The 27,975-nt window shown below is 53.4% G+C and overlaps 1 protein-coding gene across 1 annotated transcript in view; it reads left to right on the forward strand.

Moving 5' to 3' along the window:
- The first annotated feature begins 5,995 nt into the window (after positions 1 to 5,995).
- Positions 5,996 to 27,975, forward strand: part of PCOLCE2 (procollagen C-endopeptidase enhancer 2) — a 29,931-nt gene continuing 7,951 nt past the window's right edge. The window contains exons 1-4 of the mRNA XM_078616635.1: positions 5,996 to 6,317; positions 26,146 to 26,263; positions 26,830 to 27,088; positions 27,363 to 27,487. Coding sequence (XP_078472761.1) covers positions 6,187 to 6,317; positions 26,146 to 26,263; positions 26,830 to 27,088; positions 27,363 to 27,487 — 633 coding nt within the window. The 5' untranslated portion in view covers positions 5,996 to 6,186. The remainder of the gene's footprint in view (positions 6,318 to 26,145; positions 26,264 to 26,829; positions 27,089 to 27,362; positions 27,488 to 27,975) is intronic.

Consider the following 27,975-nt stretch of genomic DNA (forward strand, 5'->3'; position numbering starts at 1 on the left):
GTGACGAGCCCAGCCCCGTGACGAGCCCAGCCCCGTGACGAGCCCAGCCCGGTGACGAGCCCAGCCCGGTGACGAGCCCAGCCCGGTGACGAGCCCAGCCCCGTGACGAGCCCAGCCCCGTGACGAGCTCAGCCCGGGCGGAATTCCGCCTCGAGGCGCGGTTGACGCTGGGTATCACGCGCTCGTGTCGCTACCGGTGGCGATGAGATGTTAACTACCTCGCCTGGTGCACAGGAGGTCGTGGGTTCGATCCCGACCCTGACGCCTGCTGTACACTTGGGAGTTTGTGTCTCTCTCTCTCATCATCATCACTGCGGTGGCGATGAGATGTTAACTACCTCGCCTGGTGTACAGGAGGTCGTGGGTTCGATCCCTACCCTGACGCTTGTTCTACGTAGTGTTTGAAGTTTGCGTGTTTCTGTCCTCCGGGTCCTGCGGGTTTCCTCTCCACATTGAGAAACGTGCGCTTAGAGTATTTGGCCGCTATACATTTCCACGTGCTCAGCCACTTCGCTGAGCTATCATTTGTGATGGGCAGGTCCCTTCTGAAAAAGAGCCGTACAGCTCAGTGGGTCTGACCTGGTAGACATAAAAAAGATTGTTCGTGGTTTTTATACCCAGATGGTGTCTGTGTTGTGGGCTTAGCGTGGAGTGACAATGACAGGGTGGAGGTCAGCGTTGGGCTCGGGGTTCGTGTTTATCGCGATGTACGATTCGCATTTTGAGATGACCTGGGCACGTCGCCTGTAATTGGTGGCTCACACGCAGCCGTGAAACTCCCTTCCCGTGGGGCACTGCGAGAGCCGTGTACCCTGGCTGGCCAGGAGATGGCGGGATAACGCGCAGGGAGTGGTCTCCACCTCCTCTCTCAGATGCGGGACGGAGCGCTGCCCCCTCGTACGCGTGCGTGCGTTCTCCCCGGGTGCTCCGGGTTCCTCCCGCATGTATAAACACACACATATTTATAGAGGACTGCAGAGCTTGGGCAATTGTTGCGAGCGCCTGCTCGTCGCGTGGCTGCCGCTTTCCCCGCTCGTCCGTGGCTCCTCCTCGCAAGCCTCCTCTTCGTCCTCTCTCCCTCACCCTCTCGCTGTTCCACAGCAAGCAAACGTTGTACGGCGGTGGCAATATGCGAATTGAAATCGTTGTTATTTTAAGGTTAGTCGTTGTTGGCTGCATGGTTGTGTAAATTCCACATTCCTCTAACAGGACGAGGGGAGGGGGGGTGCAGTATAGGCCAACGACTGTTGTCTTCCTGCAATGTGTGAGATGATGGGATGAGTAAAACTGGAAACCTCCACATTTGGATGTGAACTTCCCGAATTGTGAGTCGATGGCTCGAACAAGCTCCGCTCGTTTAGTGCTGGAGGCAGGGGAGCAGTGCGCGCGATACGTTTCCATCCATCATGTCAAATTGAAATCCACGTTTTGATTAAACCTTCGATTTATATCACGCTACGTACTTGTGTTGAACTTCTTTCGCACCGCACGCAGCCAACCGTGCCAATCGGAGGTGCCGCAGCCTCCTGATCTGTTTGGAGACCAGCCGTGTGTCTCTTTGCAGAGCCCCACGCCGCCCCTGTCTGTGACCCCTCCACCAGTGTGGCGGTGTGCGCGACTCGGCCCTGGCAAGCCCGTGCCCCACATCGACAGCAGCCTCTGTGGCCTGCTGTGTGCGGGGCTCATCGTGGGATTGTGTTTGGTTAGATCCTCGTGGAGGTATGGTGTCGACTTTCAACAAGAACTCTCCACCACCCGACACACAGACAAACACATCAAGTCCGCAGGTCATGGGGCGAATATATCCCAGTTGAATTGTTATTATTAGCAAACACCGGAGGAATATTGAAAAGCAAGAATTGAGATATTTCTTCTTCTAGCAGTGAAGTTTTGCTCAAAACTACCACCAGCATCGTCAGGCGATGAGAAGAGCTCGGCCCTCGGGCAGGGCCGTGCCGAGGGCACGCGGCGAATCGGGGCGACTGCCCCGAGCCGCGCGCTGTGGGGGGCAGGGGCGCAGGAGGGTTGCTCTGACGTCACAATAAGCGTCAGGTGTCATACTTCCGGTTGAGTTTGACGGAGGCCCACGTGGGAGTTGCCCCAGGCCCTGCACCCCCCGCCCCCCCCATGGACGGCCCCTGGTGGTGGGTTCCACAGAAGTTCTGTGGGCTTCACTCGTTTTCAGAGGGGGCCCACTTTCGCCGGTACGACATCGCCAGTGAGAGGACCGCCACACCGCCTGCAATTTCGATTTAAAGCTTCTTTCGTGACTGCAGGGATTCATCTTCTTGGTGCTTTTGGTAAAGTCACGTAGAAGGGAAATAATAAAATAATACAAATATAACATAATAACATACAATTATCACGACGTTTCGGCCACAACGCAAGTAGCCGTCCTCAGGTGAAGAACAGGTCTGTCGAGAAGACAGTCTGAATGACAGACCTGTTCTTCACCTGAGGACGGCTGCTTGCGTTGTGGCCGAAACGTCCTGAGAATTGTATTTTATTATGTTTTATTTTATTATTTTATTATTTCCCTTCTACGTGACTTTACCGAAAGAACCAAGAAGATGAACCGCCTGCAATGATTGTCCATTGTCGAGGGGCAATGAAGCACGCTGCGGTGGTTAAATGTTGACATTATAGCGACACTATGATCCAACATAATAGAGATCTTTAGGGTTAGATCGCGTAAGTATTTAAATGTGTCGTTAAAACCCGCCACCACCAGACACAGCCAACTAGTGAGGGTTGTCACGTAAACAGAACGTGGCCAATTCGTCATGGACGATATTGGTCGCGAAAGCCTGCGCGTTAAACTGACTGTGATCTCAAATGATAAATGTTTTATACCGACGTTTCGGACGATTCCCTTTCTTCACAGCACCTGAATATAGGCCAGAGAGAAGGAATGGATAATAATTGTTGACGACTGCACTTTACACCGTGGGACCTGACGGGAATTACATCGTATTAATCGATTATGAATCCATGCAGAGTTCCACATCTACTGGTTAGTGACATTTGGGTAACGTAGTATTGGCCAAACATCCCAATGCTGAAGAAATACCTTAAAACAAAAATTACCTAATCGGGATCACACACAACAGCAGCAGCAGCAGGAGCATCGCCCCTTTACTGAGAAAACTTGGCAGGACCCTCTTGAAAAAAACAAGAGTCTTGAGACTCATCAGTGAGGCTTTCCTGGGGCAAACCAAAGCGAGTCAGTCACCGTGACGCTGCCATGCATAGCTGTGTCGACAGAGGGCAGACGCGGAGCGGCGGCTTTCACTCGGCACCCCTCCTCCCCAGGGCCGGGTGAAGAATGTTGTCGGCCCCTGGGCTACCGATACTGTGAGGCCCCCAGAAATATTTTCAAAAGGAAAAGAAAGTTAAAGAAAAATACAATTTATTTTTACACGGCTTGCAACAAATAAAATTCAGCGTTCACAAAATTAAATAACTTTTTATACTCGTAGTTCTTTCGGTAAAGTCACGTAGGTAAAAAATGAAATTAAAATTAATAAAAATAAAACAATAAAATCACGACGTTTCGGAGGCAACACAAGTCTCCGTCCCACCTGATGACGGAGACTCGTGTTGCCTCCGAAACGTCGTGATTTTATTGTTTTATTTTTATTAATTTTTATTTCATTTTTTACCTACGTGACTTTACCAAAAGAACTAAGAGTATGAATCCTTGCAGTCAGGAAAGCTTCAAATCTATAATTAATAACTTTTCACTTCATCTCTGGAGGCCTTCCAGCTGACGGAGGCCCATGGACTGCAGCCCGTAAAGCCCCCACGCCTTGATCTGTCCCTCCCCCCGTGTGACCATTTGCAGCGTTATCCGGCGAGCAATTTCCCAGCTGATGGCAATTGTCATTGAGCTGAACAAGGTGTGTCTGTTCACTTACGCTGGACCAATCCTTTCGAACTGGGCAGAGGAGCGGTGGCGCGGTGGTTGGCGCACTGTGCGGCTCCGACCTGCGTTTGATTCCCGACATCGGCGGCGAGAGGTGTCTGGGTTCTGACGTGGCGAGGCGAGGCGTTCGACCGCCAGGCGATGGACATAAACGCTCCACATTAGTCGTCGTCTTCTTCTTCTCGTCGTCTGGCTACTGACGATGGCGATGCAGAGCAACTTACAATGCCACTGTCAGATCTGAATCTGTAGTTATTACTGGAGGAATCCGATTAGTTCTGTATTTCACAGAAGTCCAGTCGGGGCACGGGGTAAGAACGTGACAACAACAACAACACAAACACAAACACACGGTGGGAGTGCTAAGTACAGGGCGACAAAAAATCGCCCAAACACAAACAAACACAACACCAAATCATCCACATCCTACCAGGCAAAGCCCACTGAGGGATTCACTTATTTTTCAGAAGCGACCTCGAACTTCTTTCGCACCGTACGTAGCCAACCGTGCTAATCGGGGGTGCGATGATAGCTTAACGAAGTGGCTCATCATGTGGACATCATTTATAGCAAAAATAATCATCTAAATAACCTCGATACATGTTTCTAACAGTGGTCCCGGGGCCTATCTGGCGTGTAGTTATTGTTGTTGTTTGGCCCTGCAGAGGGCCGTTGGCGTGTCTTGTTGTTGTTTTTGCTGCTCTGGAGACCGGGAGATCAATGATGATCGACGTTCGGTCGCCGCGTTTTGGCGGCATTCGCCGTGACTTCTCGCTCAGCAGAGTGGGCAGCGTGAAGGATGCCCGACTTCCACTGCGGACTACAAGAATCCTCCGTCCCACGCTCGTGCCACCCTCGTGCTCAGTGCAGTTCCATCTCGACTGGCCTCTTCACTGCCACGCCCAGAGTTGCCACCTGATCCGGCTTTGACCCTGACGGGTCCGGGAATTGGCATCTGTTCTGCGGTGACAGGAATGGCCTTGTACCAAGATCCCGTGGAATTGTGTTGAACTTACATCGCAGTAGACTCGCACGGTTATTGATGGCCCGCGGACGAATGCGAAATATGTGCGGGTCTGGTGCGTGGAAAAAATGACAAGCGGAGCCTCGCCACTTGGATAGACAAAGATTCCGATTCTGATTTGTAACTCTCTCGCCGCGGAGTTGGGCCGCCTCAAAGAACACACGACTTGTTCCGGCAACTTCACCCATTGGCTGTCGCCTGATGATGCTGGTTGTAATAACCGGCGAAACGTCGGACTCGAATTGTAAATGTTGTGGGTTTACTCTCCAACACACCGGTGTGCCGAACCAGTAAATAATTGGCACGTTCTGTTTACGTGACAAATCCCCTTACTAGTTGGCTGTGTCGGGTGGTGGTGGGTTTAACGACACATTTATATATTTACGCGATCTAACCCCCAAAGAAACCTCTATTATGGAGTGGTATGTTTTAATAACAACGCCCTTTAGTTTAACCAGGAAAGCCTCGCTGAGTATTTTAAAACTCAATTTCAGGAGGTTCCTGCATGGAGTGGCTGGCAATTGCCCATGCCACCCAAGTGGAGCCCTGCGGTGGCCAGGAGGAGCTGTTAACTCCATCGCCAAGTATGCAGGAGGTCGTCGGCTCGTTCCCGATCCTGACGATGCCTGCCACTGCATATTTGGAGTTTGCGGTGTCTCTCTCGCTCGCTCTCTCTGCTCGTGGTCGAGTTTGTCCCCCCCACCCACCCCTCCACATTTAGAATGAACATCACCACGAGTTGAGAGTTTTTGGCTGCAACTATAAATGTCCACGTGCTGAGAAGCCGCCACTTCGTTGAGCTATCATCTGTGATAACCAGGTCGCTTCTGAATCAACAGAGCCACATCGCTCAGTGGTGCCTTACCTGGTCAACGAAAAAAAGTTTAAATAGCGTATCCACTCTCCTGACTTACCCACGCAGCACTCTCCACCCACCCCCTCACCACTGGCCTCGTTCACTCACCTCTCGGCTTCTCCCAACAACTCCCCCAGCCAGCCACTCCTCTCTCTCTCTCTCACCACCCCCCATCCACCCGAAGCCGAAACTCTCCCCCACCTCCCCCAGACATTTTTCCCCAACCCAAACGAGAGGGAGAGTGAGTGAGTTAGTGCCTCCGGACAAGAGATCCCATTCTCATCCCCCGTGCCGCATCCGTCGCCGGCTCCGAGCTCGCTCTCAGCTCTGCCACGGGCCGGGATCGTCGGCCGCGTCTCCCTCCTCGGGACGTGAGGAGCCATGGCCCGCGGAGGAAGGTCCCCTGCTACTCCTTCGCTGCCACTGCTGCCGCTGCTGTACTGGAGCTGCCTGCTGCTGCTGCTGATGCTACTGCTGGGGCTCGTGCAGGCTGTGAGCGAGAACGAGCCGAGGTGAGACGCTCACACCACGCGGGCACTCACTCACTCGCAACTGCACCAAGTGAGTTGAACTTCTTTCGCGCCGTACGTGGCCAACCGTGATAATCGGAGCCAAAGAGATGTCCCGCTCGCATCCCCTTGCGCAGAGGAAGACAGTGGTCAACATTACACTTTCTCTCAGGCTGGAGGGCGAGTCTGTCCATAGGACAATCACTATTAACTTCCCCACAAAGTGGTTCTCGATTTTATCGACCCCGGATGAATGATAGGCTGGGTCCATCCTCAACTAGGATTTGAAATCGTGACCTCATTGCGAGCCGCGCTCCAGCGCTGAGCCGCACGGCCGGTTGAGTGACACGTGAGAATCAGTAAGATAACAAATTCGTAGTTGAGTTATATTTGTATTTACATTTTAAAGTGATCTGTTTGCCTTTCCTATACTTTGCCCTCCTATCATGTTTGTTGAGATGTTTGTTGTTGTAACGTTCTAACCCGCCCCTACTGAACACCTGTGAACAAGAGCTTTATAGATCATCGGATTCTCCCAGTGATAAACACTGACTCTCATTCATCCTCTACTGAACACCTGTGAACAAGAGCTTTAGAGATCATCAGATTCTCCCAGTGATAAACACTGACTCTCATTCATTCTCTACTGAACACCTGTGAACAAGAGCTTCATTGCTCATCGGATTCTCCCAGTGATAAACACTGACTCTCATTCATCCTCTACTGGGTGGCATCATCGGGGGCTCCTCTCAGCGGGTAGTGGCGTTAATCCCGGATCAGCTCGACGCCCGCTGTGATGATTATAATATTAACAATTGTATTATAATAGTTATAATTATATTATAATTATAGTTGCACGCAAAGCTGCACGTCACGCGAGTCAACAACGGCGCTCGCCACCGTCAGGCCTGTCACGTCGTGTCCACGCCACAATCAGCGTGGACGATTCCCGCAGAGACGAGGTGGGGTTACGAGAAGGATGTTGAGCACTTTCTCTATAGCGGGGGGGGTGGGGGGGCCGGCACGCGGTGGCTCTTGAAGGGACCGCCGCTTCGTGACGCGTCTCGTATTCACCGCGTGGCATCGCCGGCTCTTGGAATATTGATGGGGTATTTTTTTTTATTAGTTGGCATTGGCAGTGGCATGAACTATACTGTATTTATGTACGGTATGTTAAACCTCTTTACCGCACCTCAGATTTCGCTCAAGGCTAAGAGAAACATTCCTCGATAAAGGAATCTTTATTATTCCATTGTTGTTATGATTAAATGCCCCGTACTGTAGCATTGCGTACTGTAGCATTGTATCAGAGTAATACGCATAACTAGTACCATGATTTAGGGGAAATGGACGTCGTAAACGCGATTAACATTCTCATACTTCATGAATAAGCCTATAATTAGTAATTCGTTGAAACTTTGGAAATTGTTTTATATTCAGAGGCAGATTCCGCACGTCCGATTAGCACGTTTGTCTAGGTACGGTGCGAAAAAAGTGCTCATTGTGCTTTGGTGGGAAAGGCTTCCTCCAGATTTTGGTACAGAATGTCCAAATTGATATCGGCAGCGTGGCTGCTGCGTTTCTACGACAAACCTGGACGAAAGCCGAATTTCCACCCTCACTTGAATGTCGCCTCGAGCAGCTTTGCGTGCAGTTGAAAGTCATTCGCTGTGTCAACTTACAAGATCAGTCCACCCACTGCTCGCAGCTGCGACTCCGTGGCGGCATTCAAAGGAGCGGGCGCTCACGTGCCCGTGAAGAGCCGAAAGGGCCCCACGTTGGGAAATTGCGCGATTTTGTTGTCAAACGAGCGCGAAGCGAATTCATCTCAAGGGGCGCGCACCTGGTACGGCAAAGGAGAAAATGAATCAATGATGACAGGGTCGGCACAACATTTTCCCTCTGTAGGCTGAGTAAGGCGTAGCGGTCAGACAGCTGCGCTTTTCCCCCCTGACGACATCCGTGCGGTTGGATGTTTGTTGAACTGTTGGCTTCGCTAAAAAGTTCGCGTCCATCGTTTGGAGCTCCCTGACATTGTGCCTGTCTGTCCCAATTAAAGCCCTGCTGTGTTGCTCATCCTTAACCGACCCTTGAACGACCTCCGACAGAAAATAAAGCTTCCCATGTAGATCCCCTGCAGCCAATCAAAGCCTTCCAATAACATTTCAGAGTAAAAATAACCGCACAAATGTCGGGTCTGGAAGCCCTCGTCGGTCATCGCACTTTGGATCTGATCGCAAAAATATACCATAGGTACGGTGCGAAAGAAGTTCAACATACAGGGACTCCTCGACTCACGAACGAGCTAGATTTCAGAAGTCTGTTCGTCAGTAGATTTGTTCGTAAGTCCAACTTTACTCCTGTCAAATCCCAACGTGTTATACGGCATGTACACTAAACACGCGGAATGGCTTTAAAAATTGTATACTCTCCTGTAGATGCCACTGGTCCTTCGTGTTCTTCAGATGTAGATGCCACTGGTTCTTCACGTTCTGTAGATGTAGATTCCACTGGTTCTTCATGTTATGTAGATGCCACTGGTTCTTCACGTTCTGTAGATGTAGATGCCACTGGTTCTTCATGTTATGTAGATGCCACTGGTTCTTCACGTTCTATAGATGTAGATGCCACTGGTTCTTCACGTTCTGTAGATGTAGATGCCACTGGTTCTTCACGTTCTATAGATGTAGATGCCACTGGATCTTCACGTTCTGTAGATGTAGATGCCACCAACGTCATCTATTGCGCGACGGTTGAACTTGCGACTCTCAGTCCGAACAGGCGACTGGACATACGGACAGGTCTGTTCGTATCCCTGAAAGTTCGTAAGTCGAATGTTCGTAAGTAGAGGAGTCCCTGTACACAACGCAGTTCTAAAGGCCCATTGAATCAGACGCCCCCCCCCCCAACGAAGTGAATGGAAACAATCGTGGCGGCAATTCCGTAGGCGGAACGGCGAGCACAGGCACCCTGGCTCCGTGCCAGTCATTAAAGCCCCCTCGGGGTGGTTGGTGGTGGTGGTTGGTGGTGGTGGTTGGTGGTGATGATGGTTGTTGGTGGTGGGGGGAGTAACAGCGAGACGCTGAACTTTACAGACCCACGAAGCGGGCGATACACATCTGCTGTGTGTTACTCTGCCAGGGGGGTCCAGCGGCGATGGGAATATGAAGGAATTAGGGCACATTACCGCCTCTAGCTCGTTGCCCTTAGACGACGACGATTTGAACAGGGGCCGAGATGCGAGTCCCACGGGAGCGGGGGGTCCTCGCTGCCACCGACCGGAGGGACTTTGATGTCTTTCCCGCAAAGTTTTGGGGCTCGGAGAGGCCTGGCCTTGCCTGCCCCCCGCAAGGGGCAACGCATTGAGGTTGTTTTGGATAATTTTGCGGCGGCGAAAAATGTCCAAATGTTGGGGCCACGTTGTTGCGCTCTCATTTGTGGTTGCCAGGTGGTTGCTTCTGAGAAAATGAGTGAATACCTCAGTGGGCTTTGCCTGGCAGGATGGGGGTGGTTGAGTGTTGTATTTGTTTGTGTTTGGGTGACGTGTTTACCTTACTTGTGCTGTGCACTACCATCGTGTTTGTTGTACTGCTTGTTGTTGTGTCGTTCTCACCCGCCCCTACTGGACATCTGCGAAAGAGCTTTGCAGCTCATCGGATTCCTCCGCTATAGATACAGATTCAGATACTGACGATTGTTTAAAAAAACACATCCCTGCGGAGGGAGCTGGTAGGAACGTTGGGTTGCTCGGTCAATGGCCAGGGTCAACGGCGGCGTGGTGTATTCCGCAAATATGCCCGACTGTGAGGGCGGGCACAAGCCGGCGTGAGTAGGTTTAACGTTGAGTTTTATAAGGGCACCACGGGGTGACCAGCCCCTCCCCACCCAGCCCCACCCCTCCCACCCCCCACCCAGCCCCACCCTCCCCACCCGGCCCCTCCCCATCGTCCCCACCCAGCTCTTCTCCACCCTCCCATCCCCACCCAGCCCCACCCTCCCCACCCCCCCCTCCCCACCCAGCCCCTCCCTCCCCACCCAGCCCCTCCCCACCCTCTGCACCCAGCCCCTCCCCTCCCAAACCTGAGACTTTGACGCGCTTGAAGCGCTGCCAAGACGAGCAGCACGCAGCACGCGGTCGTGCAAATTGTGCAATGTCCGGATCATTGAGACGGCACGCGCGAGCACACACGCGGCCCGGCGTGCAGTGCTTGTGTGCTCGCCTTGATGCCTTCCCCTGGGAGCGTTGTTGGCAAGTGAGAATGGGCAATTTGTGTAACAACTACGCTCACTGCAGCAAAGCCAAAGATGCCCCACCCCCCCTCGTTCCCCGTGTCGCATTAACAGACTGTTGGGGCAAGTGCTGTTAGCGAGCACCTATGAAGGCCGGCACGGCGCACGAGAGGGTGGGTGGCCAACACCACGCCCGGCCGCCTTTGTCTCCCTAGTGGCGATGTTTACACACACCGCGCCAGGCACTCATTTTGAGGCTGAGTCGACCTAGGGGGGGAGAGGCCCAGGACATGTTCGGATAATCGTCACCGGTGTTGGCCGTGAGCGGGAATCGAACTCGGGACGGTGTGTTCGTAGCGCAGCGTAGACCGCTACGCTACCGCTCCCCAAGATACACACACAGACACACACACGCAGACACTCACACACACAGACACTCACACACACACGCAGACACACACACACAGACACTCACACACAGACACTCACACACACAGACACACACACAGAGACACACACACAGTCACACAGATTCACACAGACAGACACACACACAGACCCACATAGACACACACACAGACACATACACACACACACATACACACACACAGACACACACACAGACACACACACAGACACACAGACACACACACACAGATACACACACACAGACACACACACAGAGACACACACACAGTCACACAGATTCACACAGACAGACACACACACAGACCCACATAGACACACACACAGACACATACACACACACACATACACACACACAGACACACACACAGACACACACACAGACACATACACACACATACACACACACAGACACACACACAGACACACACACAGACACACAGACACACACACACAGACCCACATAGACACACACACAGACACATACACACACACACATACACACACACAGACACACACACAGACACACACACACACATACACACACATACACACACACAGACACACACACAGACACACACACAGACACACAGACACACACAGATACACACACACAGATACACACACACAGACACACACAGACACACAGACACACACAGATACACACACACAGACACACACACAGACACACACACAGTGACCCAGGTTTGCAGTCGAAGGCTGCAGCGGCTTGTGGAGCGCCGCGGGTTTCTCCTGCGAGCTGCTGCCCAGCGTGACATTTGACTTTCAATTTTATATTAAAAACGCTGAAACGATCTCATCGTTCCTCATTATCCATTGCACGGATATTGTTTTGTAATATAATATATACAGACAGTGTTGGCGTTTCTTTGAATAAAAAAAACCCTGGATGGGAAAGCTGAGAGAGAGCGAAAAAAGCACATCACGAAGCTGTGTTGACCGAGTGGCGAGTCATGTTTGAGTCGGGTGTTAGAAGGAGGCTGGGAACACTGTCCATCACGCACACACACTCCGCACACGTGGAATGCACTGTACTCACCCACGCCGCAGAACGCACATGCAGCATCACACACCCCATCACACACCCCATCACATAGCATCACACACACCATCACACACACACCATCACACACACACCATCACACACACCATCACACACACACCATCACACACAACGTCACACACACAACGTCACACACACACCATCACACACAGCATCACACACACACCATCACACAGACCGTCACACACACAAAGACACACAATCACACACACAAGACACACATACACACCATCACACCCAACATCACACACACCATCACACACATCGTCACACACACCATCACACACACGCACACCATCGCACACACAAATACACCACACACACACCATCACACACACAAAGACACACCACACACACACAAAGACACACACACCATCACACCCAACATCACACGCACACACCGTCAACACGACGCTTGTGCTAGGCTAGGTGCACTTCGAGGCACCTAACCTGGCACAAGGAGGCTCAGAGAAAACAATGTCATCCCACCGCTCGCACACATGGCAAGTTCCATTCAGAATCCGAATTAATATCCTGGAGAAATCCGGTGAGCTAGAAAGCTCTTTTTTCACAGATGTGTCCAGTAGGGGCACGGGGTCAGAAAGTTGCAGGCAACAAATAATCCAACGAAACAATAGGCGTGCGAAGTGTGGGAAAGGTAACAATACATATATACAAAGAAACACATTGTCCTGTGGAGGGAGCTGGTAGGAACGTTGGGTTGCTCGGTCAATGGCCAGGGTCAACGGCGGCGTGGTGTATTCCGCAAACATGCCCGACTGGGCCGACTGTGAGGGCGGGCACAAGCCGGCGTGAGTAGTTGAGTTTAATAAGGGCACCACGGGGTGACCAGTCCCTCCCCACCCAGCCCCACCCCTCACACCCCCCACCCAGCCCCTCCCCACCCTCCCCACTCAGCCCCTCCCCTCCCCACCCAGCCCCTCCCCACCCTCCCCTCTCCACCCAGCCCCTCTCTCCCTCCCCTCTCCACCCAGCCCCACCCCTCCCACCCCCCACCCAGCCCCATCCTCTCCACCCAGCCCCTCCCCACCTAGCCCCTCCCCACCCTCCCCTCTCCACCCAGCCCCACCCCTCCCATTTTTGGATGCACGACGGACGGACACAATAATCCCCTGTGGGCTGGTGGAACCAGGTGGTTCCTACCAGTATAACATGTATATATACAGATACCTGTCAACCCACACGGTTTACCCCGTATTCTTGTACAGGGAAATTGAGTTTACAGCTCCATACGGCGTACAGCCGTTTCAATACAGGACAAAAAAACCCTAAATGTCTTTGTGTTTCGTCCTTGTGGTGGGACTTTGTATGATGGACGTTGAGATTGATAACAGCACGGGGTGACCAATACGGTCTGAATTTGTCTGTAATAAGATAGGGCACTGATAATGGGTTGACAGGTATGATGTTTTATACTTAAGTTCGATTCGCGAAAGTACACCAAAACCTGGGCACGGCAGCTAAACAACAGCAGGGCCAGTGGCAGACCACGCCAAGACAACGGCACGCATCATCATCGATAGCAAAGACAACGACACGCATCATCATCGATAGCAAAGACAACGACACGCATCATCATCGATAGCAAAGACAACGACACGCAGCTCCATCGATAGCACTGCACGGGCGAAGTGCTGCAAGTTCGCTCACAGGAGGCGAAGGGGCAGACCTCGGGTGGAATGTGTTGACTGCACGTGGATGAATGCGCCTGCACCCACACACCTGTGCTGCCCAGTCTGTCCGTTCACATGGACACAATCGCACACACACACGGCAGTCCATTCACATGGACACAATCGCACACACACACACGGCGATCCTTTCAGCACTTGGCCGCTATACACGTGCACGCGATAAGCCACTTCGTTGAGCTGTTTTTCGCACAGCGGGCTTTACCTGGCGGCATAACAAATGTATAGTTTGTGAGATGGGCACAATCGCACACGCACACAGAAATCTATTAAAACGGACACACACGCGCATTATATCACACCGCGCACACACTAGCTTACACCGCACACACACACACACAATCTCTCACACACACACGATATCACACACACACAATATCACACACCACACACACTCTCACACTGCACACACTCTCACACACACACACTCTCACACCACACACACTCTCACACCACACAACAACAACCGCCATTCGCCACTAAGTGGCGGTGACGTCACCATGACGCTTGTGCCAGGCCATGTGCACCTTGAGGCCACGTGAAGTGTCGAACGCCCGCTGGCAGGAGGTCACGGGGCAGACCCAGGTGCCACGGGTCGACTGACCGAGATGACCGAGATGACCGAGATGACTGGCTGATGCACCAGCTGTGCCCCCTACTGTGCCAACTTGCTGTGCTTTAGCCACCCGGCGCTCCGCTCGTTGTTGTGAGCGTCGCTCCTCCGCCCTCCGTTGTTGTTGGAGGGCGACTGCCTCCAACTGCCCAGTAGCGTCCTTCACGAGCCTCCTCCACTGAGGCCGATCACACCACACACACACAATGTCACACCACACACACACTCTCACACACACTCTCACACCACACACACCGCAGACACACACACACTCTCACACCGCACACCCACTAAAGCACTGGGTGTTAACGATGCCTCAATATTGCCTCCGAATCTCACGATTACAGACATTGTGCGTGAGGATCAACGCGTTTCGCTTCACGCGTGTTGCATATCATGGATTCACGCGTGTTCCATGTGATGGATGCACGTGTGTTGCATGTGATGGATTCACACGTGTTGCATGTGATGGATTCACACGTGTTGCATGTGATGGATTCACACGTGTTGCATGTGATGGATTCACACGTGTTGCATGTGATGGATTCACACGTGTTGCATGCGTGTGTGTGTGTGTGGGAACGGGGTGGCCGGAGGTTGATAGTGAATCATCACACCTTAAGTAAACACACGTGCGCGCGCACACACACTGGTCCATTCACGCCTTCATTCATACAGCCACACACACACACAGCCACACACACACACACACAGCCACACACACACACACACAGCCACACACACACACACACAGCCACACACACACACACACACAGCCACACACACACACACACAGCCACACACACACACACACAGCCACACACACACACACACACAGCCACACACACACACACACACAGCCACACACACACACACACACAGCCACACACACACACACACACAGCCACACACACACACACACAGCCACACACACACACACACACAGCCACACACACACACACACACAGCCACACACACACACACACACAGCCACACACACACACACACACAGCCACACACACACACACACACAGCCACACACACACACACACACAGCCACACACACACACACACACAGCCACACACACACACAGCCACACACACACACACACACAGCCACACACACACACACACACAGCCACACACACACACACACACAGCCACACACACACACACAGCCACACACACACACACACAGCCACACACACACACACACACAGCCACACACACACACACACACAGCCACACACACACACACAGCCACACACACACACACAGCCACACACACACACACACACAGCCACACACACACACACACACAGCCACACACACACACACACACAGCCACACACACACACACACACAACCACACACACACACACACACAGCCACACACACACACACACACAGCCACACACACACACACAGCCACACACACACACACACACAGCCACACACACACACACACACAGCCACACACACACACAGCCACACACACACACACACACAGCCACACACACACACACACACAGCCACACACACACACACACACAGCCACACACACACACACACACAGCCACACACACACACACACACAGCCACACACACACACACACACAGCCACACACACACACACACACAGCCACACACACACACACACACAGCCACACACACACACACACACAGCCACACACACACACACACACAGCCACACACACACACACACACAGCCACACACACACACACACACAGCCACACACACACACACACACAGCCACACACACACACACACACAGCCACACACACACACACACACAGCCACACACACACACACACACAGCCACACACACACACACACACAGCCACACACACACACACACACAGCCACACACACACACACACACAGCCACACACACACACACACACACAGCCACACACACACACACACACAGCCACACACACACACACACAGCCACACACACACACACACAGCCACACACACACACACACAGCCACACACACACACACACAGCCACACACACACACACACACACACAGCCACACACACACACACACACAGCCACACACACACACACACACAGCCACACACACACACACACACAGCCACACACACACACACACACAGCCACACACACACACACACACAGCCACACACACACACAGCCACACACACACACACAGCCACACACACACACACACAGCCACACACACACACACACAGCCACACACACACACACACACACACAGCCACACACACACACACACACACAGCCACACACACACACACACACAGCCACACACACACACACACAGCCACACACACACACACACACAGCCACACACACACACACACACAGCCACACACACACACACACACAGCCACACACACACACACACACAGCCACACACAACAACAACAACAACCGCCATTCGCCACTAAGTGGCGGTGACGTCACCACGACGCTTGTGCCAGGCCATGTGCACCTTGAGGCCACGTGAAGTGTCGAACGCCCGCTGGCAGGAGGTCACGGGGCAGACCCAGGTGCCACGGGTCGACTGACCGAGATGACCGAGATGACTGGCTGATGCACCACCTGTGCCCCCTACTGTGCCAACTTGCTGTGCTTTAGCCACCCGGCGCTCCGCTCGTTGTTGTGAGCGTCGCTCCTCCGCCCTCCGTTGTTGTTGGAGGGCGACTGCCTCCAACTGCCCAGTAGCGTCCTTCACGAGCCTCCTCCACTGAGGCCGATCTTGACACCGCTGGTACCAGTCATCGGCAAGTCCACTCAGCTCCACGTCCTCCTGTACCACATCACTCCATCTCTTCTCTAGCCCGTGCCGCGCCCGTTTAGCCCCCTCGATCCGGCCGAACAAAAGCTGTTTAGGCATGCGGTGGCTGGGCATGCGGGCTACATGACCCAGCCAACGCAGCCTTGCCTGCCGGAGGAGCTCACTGATGGGACTTTGCCCAGATCCTTCAAGGACTTGTGAGCTCCTCACACAATCCAGCCTGGTTAAACCCAGGATGGATCGTAGGCAGGCCAGCCTAAATGTTTCCAACCGGCGAAGATGCTCCACTAGGGGGGTCCACGTTTCGCAAGCATAGAGAAGGGAGGGAATGACACACACACACAGCCACACACACACACACACACAGCCACACACACACACACACACAGCCACACACACACACACACACAGCCACACACACACACACACACAGCCACACACACACACACACACAGCCACACACACACACACACACAGCCACACACACACACACAGCCACACACACACACACAGCCACACACACACACACACACAGCCACACACACACACAGCCACACACACACACACACACACACACAGCCACACACACACACACACACACACACAGCCACACACACACACACACACACACACAGCCACACACACACAGCCACACACACAGCCACACACACAGCCACACACACACACACACACAGCCACACACACACACACACACAGCCACACACACACACACACACAGCCACACACACACACACACACAGCCACACACACACACACACACAGCCACACACACACACACACACAGCCACACACACACACACACACAGCCACACACACACACACACACAGCCACACACACACACACACACAGCCACACACACACACACACACAGCCACACACACACACACACACACAGCCACACACACACACACACACAGCCACACACACACACACACAGCCACACACACACACACACAGCCACACACACACACACACAGCCAAACACACACACACACAGCCACACACACACACACACAGCCACACACACACACACACAGCCACACACACACACACACAGCCACACACACACACACACAGCCACACACACACACACACAGCCACACACACACACACACAGCCACACACACAAGCCACACACACACACAGCCACACACACACACAGCCACACACACACACAGCCACACACAGCCACAGCCACACACACACACAGCCACACACACACACAGCCACACACACACACAGCCACACACACACACAGCCACACACACACAGCCACACACACACACACAGCCACACACACACACACAGCCACACACACACACACAGCCACACACACACACACAGCCACACACACACACACAGCCACACACACACACACAGCCACACACACACACACAGCCACACACACACACACAGCCACACACACACACACAGCCACACACACACACACAGCCACACACACACACACAGCCACACACACACACACAGCCACACACACACACACAGCCACACACACACACACAGCCACACACACACACACAGCCACACACACACACACAGCCACACACACACACACACAGCCACACACACACACACACAGCCACACACACACACACACAGCCACACACACACACACACAGCCACACACACACACACACAGCCACACACACACACACACAGCCACACACACACACACACAGCCACACACACACACACACAGCCACACACACACACACACAGCCACACACACACACACACAGCCACACACACACACACAGCCACACACACACACACAGCCACACACACACACACAGCCACACACACACACACAGCCACACACACACACACAGCCACACACACACACACAGCCACACACACACACACAGCCACACACACACACACAGCCACACACACACACACAGCCACACACACACACACAGCCACACACACACACACAGCCACACACACACACACAGCCACACACACACACACAGCCACACACACACACACACACAGCCACACACACACACACAGCCACACACACACACACAGCCACACACACACACACAGCCACACACACACACACAGCCACACACACACACACAGCCACACACACACACACAGCCACACACACACACACAGCCACACACACACACACAGCCACACACACACACACAGCCACACACACACACACAGCCACACACACACACACAGCCACACACACACACACAGCCACACACACACACACACACACACAGCCACACACACACACACAGCCACACACACACACACACAGCCACACACACACACACACAGCCACACACACACACACACAGCCACACACACACACACAGCCACACACACACACACAGCCACACACACACACACAGCCACACACACACACAGCCACACACACACACACAGCCACACACACACACACACAGCCACACACACACACACACAGCCACACACACACACACACAGCCACACACACACACACACAGCCACACACACACACACACACAGCCACACACACACACACACACAGCCACACACACACACACACAGCCACACACACACACACAGCCACACACACACACACAGCCACACACACACACACAGCCACACACACACACACACACACAGCCACACACACACACACACACACAGCCACACACACACACACACACACAGCCACACACACACACACACACACAGCCACACACACACACACACACACAGCCACACACACACACACACACACAGCCACACACACACACACACACACAGCCACACACACACACACACACACAGCCACACACACACACACACACACACAGCCACACACACACACACACACACACAGCCACACACACACACACACACACAGCCACACACACACACACACACACAGCCACACACACACACACACACACAGCCACACACACACACACACAGCCACACACACACACACACAGCCACACACACACACACACAGCCACACACACACACACACAGCCACACACACACACACACAGCCACACACACACACACACAGCCACACACACACACACACAGCCACACACACACACACACAGCCACACACACACACACACACAGCCACACACACACACACACACAGCCACACACACACACACACACGCCACACACACACACACACACAGCCACACACACACACACACAGCCACACACACACACACACAGCCACACACACACACACACAGCCACACACACACACACACAGCCACACACACACACACACAGCCACACACACACACACACAGCCACACACACACACACACAGCCACACACACACACACACAGCCACACACACACACACACAGCCACACACACACACACACAGCCACACACACACACACACAGCCACACACACACACACACAGCCACACACACACACACACAGCCACACACACACACACACAGCCACACACACACACACACAGCCACACACACACACACACAGCCACACACACACACACACAGCCACACACACACACACACAGCCACACACACACACACACAGCCACACACACACACACACACACACAGCCACACACACACACACACAGCCACACACACACACACACACAGCCACACACACACACACACAGCCACACACACACACACACAGCCACACACACACACACACAGCCACACACACACACACACAGCCACACACACACACACACAGCCACACACACACACACACAGCCACACACACACACACACAGCCACACACACACACACACAGCCACACACACACACACACAGCCACACACACACACACACAGCCACACACACACACACACAGCCACACACACACACACACAGCCACACACACACACACACAGCCACACACACACACACACAGCCACACACACACACACACAGCCACACACACACACACACAGCCACACACACACACACACAGCCACACACACACACACACAGCCACACACACACACACACAGCCACACACACACACACACAGCCACACACACACACACACAGCCACACACACACACACACAGCCACACACACACACACACAGCCACACACACACACACACAGCCACACACACACACACACAGCCACACACACACACACACAGCCACACACACACACACACAGCCACACACACACACACACAGCCACACACACACACACACAGCCACACACACACACACACAGCCACACACACACACACACAGCCACACACACACACACACAGCCACACACACACACACACAGCCACACACACACACACACAGCCACACACACACACACACAGCCACACACACACACACACAGCCACACACACACACACACAGCCACACACACACACACACAGCCACACACACACACACACAGCCACACACACACACACACAGCCACACACACACACACACAGCCACACACACACACACACAGCCACACACACACACACACAGCCACACACACACACACACAGCCACACACACACACACACAGCCACACACACACACACACAGCCACACACACACACACACAGCCACACACACACACACACAGCCACACACACACACACACAGCCACACACACACACACACAGCCACACACACACACACACAGCCACACACACACACACACAGCCACACACACACACACACAGCCACACACACACACACACAGCCACACACACACACACACAGCCACACACACACACACACAGCCACACACACACACACACAGCCACACACACACACACACAGCCACACACACACACACACAGCCACACACACACACACACAGCCACACACACACACACACAGCCACACACACACACACACAGCCACACACACACACACACAGCCACACACACACACACACAGCCACACACACACACACACAGCCACACACACACACACACAGCCACACACACACACACACAGCCACACACACACACACACAGCCACACACACACACACACAGCCACACACACACACACACAGCCACACACACACACACACAGCCACACACACAGACACACAGCCACACACACAGACACACAGCCACACACACAGACACACAGCCACACACACAGACACACAGCCACACACACAGACACACAGCCACACACACACACACAGCCACACACACACACACAGCCACACACACACACACAGCCACACACACACACACAGCCACACACACACACACAGCCACACACACACACACAGCCACACACACACACACAGCCACACACACACACACACACAGCCACACACACACACACACAGCCACACACACACACACACACAGCCACACACACACACAGCCACACACACAGCCACACACAGCCACACACAGACACACACAGCCACACACACACACACAGCCACACACACACACACAGCCACACACACACACACAGCCACACACACACACACAGCCACACACACACACACAGCCACACACACACACACAGCCACACACACACACACAGCCACACACACACACACACAGCCACACACACACACACACAGCCACACACACACACACACACAGCCACACACACACACACACAGCCACACACACACACAGCCACACACACACACACACAGCCACACACACACACACAGCCACACACACACACACAGCCACACACATACATACATACATACAACCACAGCCACGCATACAGCCACAGCCACACACACACACAGCTACACACACACAGCTACACACACACAGCCACACACATACATACATACAACCACAGCCACGCATACAGCCACAGCCACACACACACACACAGCTACACACACACAGCCACACACATACATACATACAACCACAGCCACGCATACAGCCACAGCCACACACACACACACGCATACAGCTACACACACACACACACAGCCACAAAAGACAATGACCCCCCCGTATAGCCTTAACAGACTGTAGGGGCAAGTGCTGTTAGCGAGCACCTATGAAGGCCGGAACGGTACACGAGGGGGTGGGTGGCCAACACCACTCCCGACCGCCTTTGTCTCCCCAGTGGCGATGTTTACACATCGCACCAGGTACTCATTTGAGGCTGAGTCGACCTAGGGAAGGCCCAGGACCGGTTCAGATAATCGTCACCGGTGTTGGCCGTGAGCGGGAATCGAACCCGGGTCGCCGGGTTCGTAGCGTAGCGCGCTAACTGCTACACCACCGCTCACACATACAGACACACATACAAACACACATACAACCACACACATACGACCACAACAACAACCGCCATTCGCCACTAAGTGGCGGTGACGTCACCACGACGCTTGTGCCAGGCCATGTGCACCTTGAGGCCACGTGAAGTGTCGAACGCCCGCTGGCAGGAGGTCACGGGGCAGACCCAGGTGCCACAGGTCGACTGACCGAGATGACCGAGATGACTGGCTGATGCACCACCTGTGCCCCCTACTGTGCCAACTTGCTGTGCTTTAGCCACCCGGCGCTCCGCTCGTTGTTGTGAGCGTCGCTCCTCCGCCCTCCGTTGTTGTTGGAGGGCGACTGCCTCCAACTGCCCAGTAGCGTCCTTCACGAGCCTCCTCCACTGAGGCCGATCTTGACACCGCTGGTACCAGTCATCGGCAAGTCCACTCAGCTCCACGTCCTCCTGTACCACATCACTCCATCTCTTCTCTAGCCCGTGCCGCGCCCGTTTAGCCCCCTCGATCCGGCCGAACAAAAGCTGTTTAGGCATGCGGTGGCTGGGCATGCGGGCTACATGACCCAGCCAACGCAGCCTTGCCTGCCACACACACAGCAACACACACACACATTCACGAACCCGTGCACACGTGACCCTGACCCAGCTGCATGCCCCCATGGAAGCCAGCACCCCCTCCCCCCCCGACGTGCGAGACGCTGGGCTCAGATTCCTTTGCCTGATCACCACTCACTCCTCACCACTCCCTCCTCCTCCTCCTCCACTCCGCCGCTTGTCTTGGGAATTGTGTCTGGGCATCACTTGTTATTATTCTCGGAAATCCCCCCCCCCCCCCCAATATATTGCTATAAAACAGATTTCTGTTGACATGATTGTGGTTATGGTTGTACTTTATTAATCCCTAATCTCCGCCATTACATAAATGAAACAAGAAAAGGTAAAAAAGATAAAACAGAGCAATGTAATACAATACACTATTAGACATTATTGTAAAAATAATTTTAAAGTGCATCTCATATGTTAGTGATTTTTTAAAATATTTTAGGCAGGAAATTCGTTTTCAAATTTAGAAAAAAAATTCTGGGGGGGGGACCCCCACACCCCCTGGAAGATTTGGTCCCCCCGATTGTTGACTCCATGGCTACGGCCTTGGTAGACAGCCTACACACAATAGTCAGTAGTGTCTACTACACACCCTACACACAATAGTCAGTAGTATCTACTACACACCCTACACACAATAGAGTCAGTGTGTCTACTACACATCCTACACACAATAGAGTCAGTGTGTCTACTACACACCCTACACACAATAGAGTCAGTGTGTCTACTACACACCCTACACACAATAGTCAGTAGTATCTACTACACACCCTACACACAATAGAGTCAGTGTGTCTACTACACATCCTACACACAATAGAGTCAGTGTGTCTACTACACACCCTACACACAATAGAGTCAGTGTGTCTACTACACACCCTACACACAATAGTCAGTAGTGTCTACTACACACCCTACACACAATAGAGTCAGTGTGTCTACTACACACCCTACACACAATAGTCAGTAGTATCTACTACACACCCTACACACAATAGAGTCAGTGTGTCTACTACACACCCTACACACAATAGAGTCAGTGTGTCTACTACACACCCTACACACAATAGAGTCAGTGTGTCTACTACACACCCTACACACAATAGAGTCAGTGTGTCTACTACACACCCTACACACAATAGAGTCAGTGTGTCTACTACACACCCTACACACAATAGAGTCAGTAGTGTCTACTACACACCCTACACACAATAGAGTCAGTGTGTCTACTACACACCCTACACACAATAGAGTCAGTGTGTCTACTACACACCCTACACACAATAGAGTCAGTGTGTCTACTACACACCCTACACACAATAGAGTCAGTGTGTCTACTACACACCCTACACACAATAGAGTCAGTGTGTCTACTACACACCCTACACACAATAGAGTCAGTGTGTCTACTACACACCCTACACACAATAGAGTCAGTGTGTCTACTACACACCCTACACACAATAGAGTCAGTGTGTCTACTACACACCCTACACACAATAGTCAGTAGTATCTACTACACACCCTACACACAATAGAGTCAGTAGTGTCTACTACACACCCTACACACAATAGAGTCAGTGTGTCTACTACACACCCTACACACAATAGAGTCAGTGTGTCTACTACACACCCTACACACAATAGAGTCAGTGTGTCTACTACACACCCTACACACAATAGAGTCAGTGTGTCTACTACACACCCTACACACAATAGAGTCAGTGTGTCTACTACACACCCTACACACAATAGAGTCAGTGTGTCTACTACACACCCTACACACAATAGAGTCAGTGTGTCTACTACACACCCTACACACAATAGAGTCAGTGTGTCTACTACACACCCTACACACAATAGAGTCAGTGTGTCTACTACACACCCTACACACAATAGAGTCAGTGTGTCTACTACACACCCTACACACAATAGAGTCAGTGTGTCTACTACACACCCGACAGCCATAGCCCACACGCCGCGGTTATTCTAGTATCTCAAAAACGTGGCACTTGAGCCGTCTGGGCCCCCTAAGGTCCGTCGCCGCAGTCGGCAACGCCGGGCGCCTGCTTTGTGTGTCACCTGCGAGCAGGCCCGAGGTTCCGGTGTTCGGCTGTGGAGGGGAGCTGAGTGGTGAGAGCGGCTACCTGGGCAGCGAGGGCTACCCGGGCCTCTACCCGCCTAACCGCGACTGCCTGTGGAGGATCACGGTGAGCGTGTCCCGGGCGCTGCACGGTGCCCGTGGCCTTGTGGGTCTTGGCAGTTCTACATTGGTGAAGGAGACGTGCTCATTGACCCGTGTGAGCGAATGTCTGTTGAGGTTCTTTCGCACCGTCCGTAGCCAACCGTGCTCATCGGAGGTACGGGGGGGGGCGGTGAGGGACAACAAACTAAACGTAAAAAAGCAGTTCTAAATAAACGAGTTTTCAATGCAGATTTTAAAGTTGCATTGCTCCAGCGGCTTCCTAATGTCGGGAGGAAGAGCGTTCCAGACGGCCGCAGAAACGCATCTGAAAACGTGCGATGAGGTGACCGTCTTTGTAAGCAGTAACCGTCCAGTTCTAAAGAAATTAGTTTGTCAATCAAGATGATGAATTAAAAGTTGCATAGCTCCAGCGGCTTCCGAATGTCAAAAGGAACAGCGTTCCAGACGGCTGCAGGAGCGCATCTGAAAGCGCCGCGCGTGACCGTCGAGTTCCTTAAGAAACGAGTATTTTTATTATTATTATTGAAAAAGTGATTCCACACCTCGTGGTCGTGTCCCTGGCCAAGGCAGGTGCCTCCCGGCCACCGCGTGCTGCTCTCCCTGCAGCACCTGGACCTGGAGAAGGCGCCGCTGTGCCGCTACGACGCCCTCACGCTGCACGACGGCGCCACGCCGGCGGCGCCGCGTCTGGCGCGCTACTGCGGCACGGCGCCGCCCGGCAGCGTGCACTCCACGGGGCCCGCGCTGCTGCTGCGCATGAGCACCGACGGCGAGAACGCCGGCACCGGCTTCCTCGCCAGCTTCACGGCCGAGAGGCCCGCGCAGCCCGGCAAGTCGCGCCGTGCGAATTTCACGCGCTAATAACCAGGGCGGCCTGCCGGATTCGAACCGCAAACCTCCGCAACGGGGGGGGGGCGGAGCGAGCGCGCGCTACGGCTGGGCCGCGTCACCACCCCCGTTGCCTGGCCACCCCCCGCGACACGGCGAGTCAGAAGCCATCGCAGGGAACGTGGGGACCGCTGGTCTCCAGCCCCACCCCCACCACGTGTGACCCCCGCTGGATGCCACTGAGTGTCCCCTCCCGTGCGTGTGCGCCCCTGCAGGCGGGAGCGTGTGCGGCGGGCGCCTGCGGGGACCCAGCGGGAGCTTCTACTCCCCGAACTGGCCGCACTCGGACTACCCCACGGGCATCACCTGCTCCTGGCACATCTCGGGCCCGCCCGGCAAGGTGCGCGGGGGCCCTCCCTAGGCACAGACTCCCGGTGACCTCTCCTGCCGTTGACCCACCACCCGGCACGGCCGATTAAGTGAGGTTTGTCACGTGGACTGAAAACGTGACAAATTGGCGATTAATTCGCCACCGTCGGTGCGATGGCGAGTCAGCCCACGACGTTTCGCTGACGTCTGCAACCAACTTCATCAGGCGATTTGCCAGAATTGCGAAGAAGTCTTCCCGCTTCCCGTCATGAATAGCAAGATGATGTCGTCACTATGAGCCGACCGGGTGTGCAGATCAGAGGGTGGGGTTTATTGTAATTGTATCCATCAAAATTGATGAAATTCACCTAGAAATATGCGGTCCATATTTCCAGATGGGTTCATCACCGAGAGCCTATCAGGTTGCGAAGATCAGAGGGTGGGGGCGGGGGGTTTGTAATCACAACGCATTTGTATTTACGCGATCTCACCCAAAAAACCTTTATCACGAATAATATT

Source organism: Lampetra planeri, chromosome 51 (genome assembly GCF_965212315.1).
Source record: "Lampetra planeri chromosome 51, kcLamPlan1.2.h2, whole genome shotgun sequence".
In the NCBI taxonomy this organism is placed as follows: domain Eukaryota; kingdom Metazoa; phylum Chordata; class Hyperoartia; order Petromyzontiformes; family Petromyzontidae; genus Lampetra; species Lampetra planeri.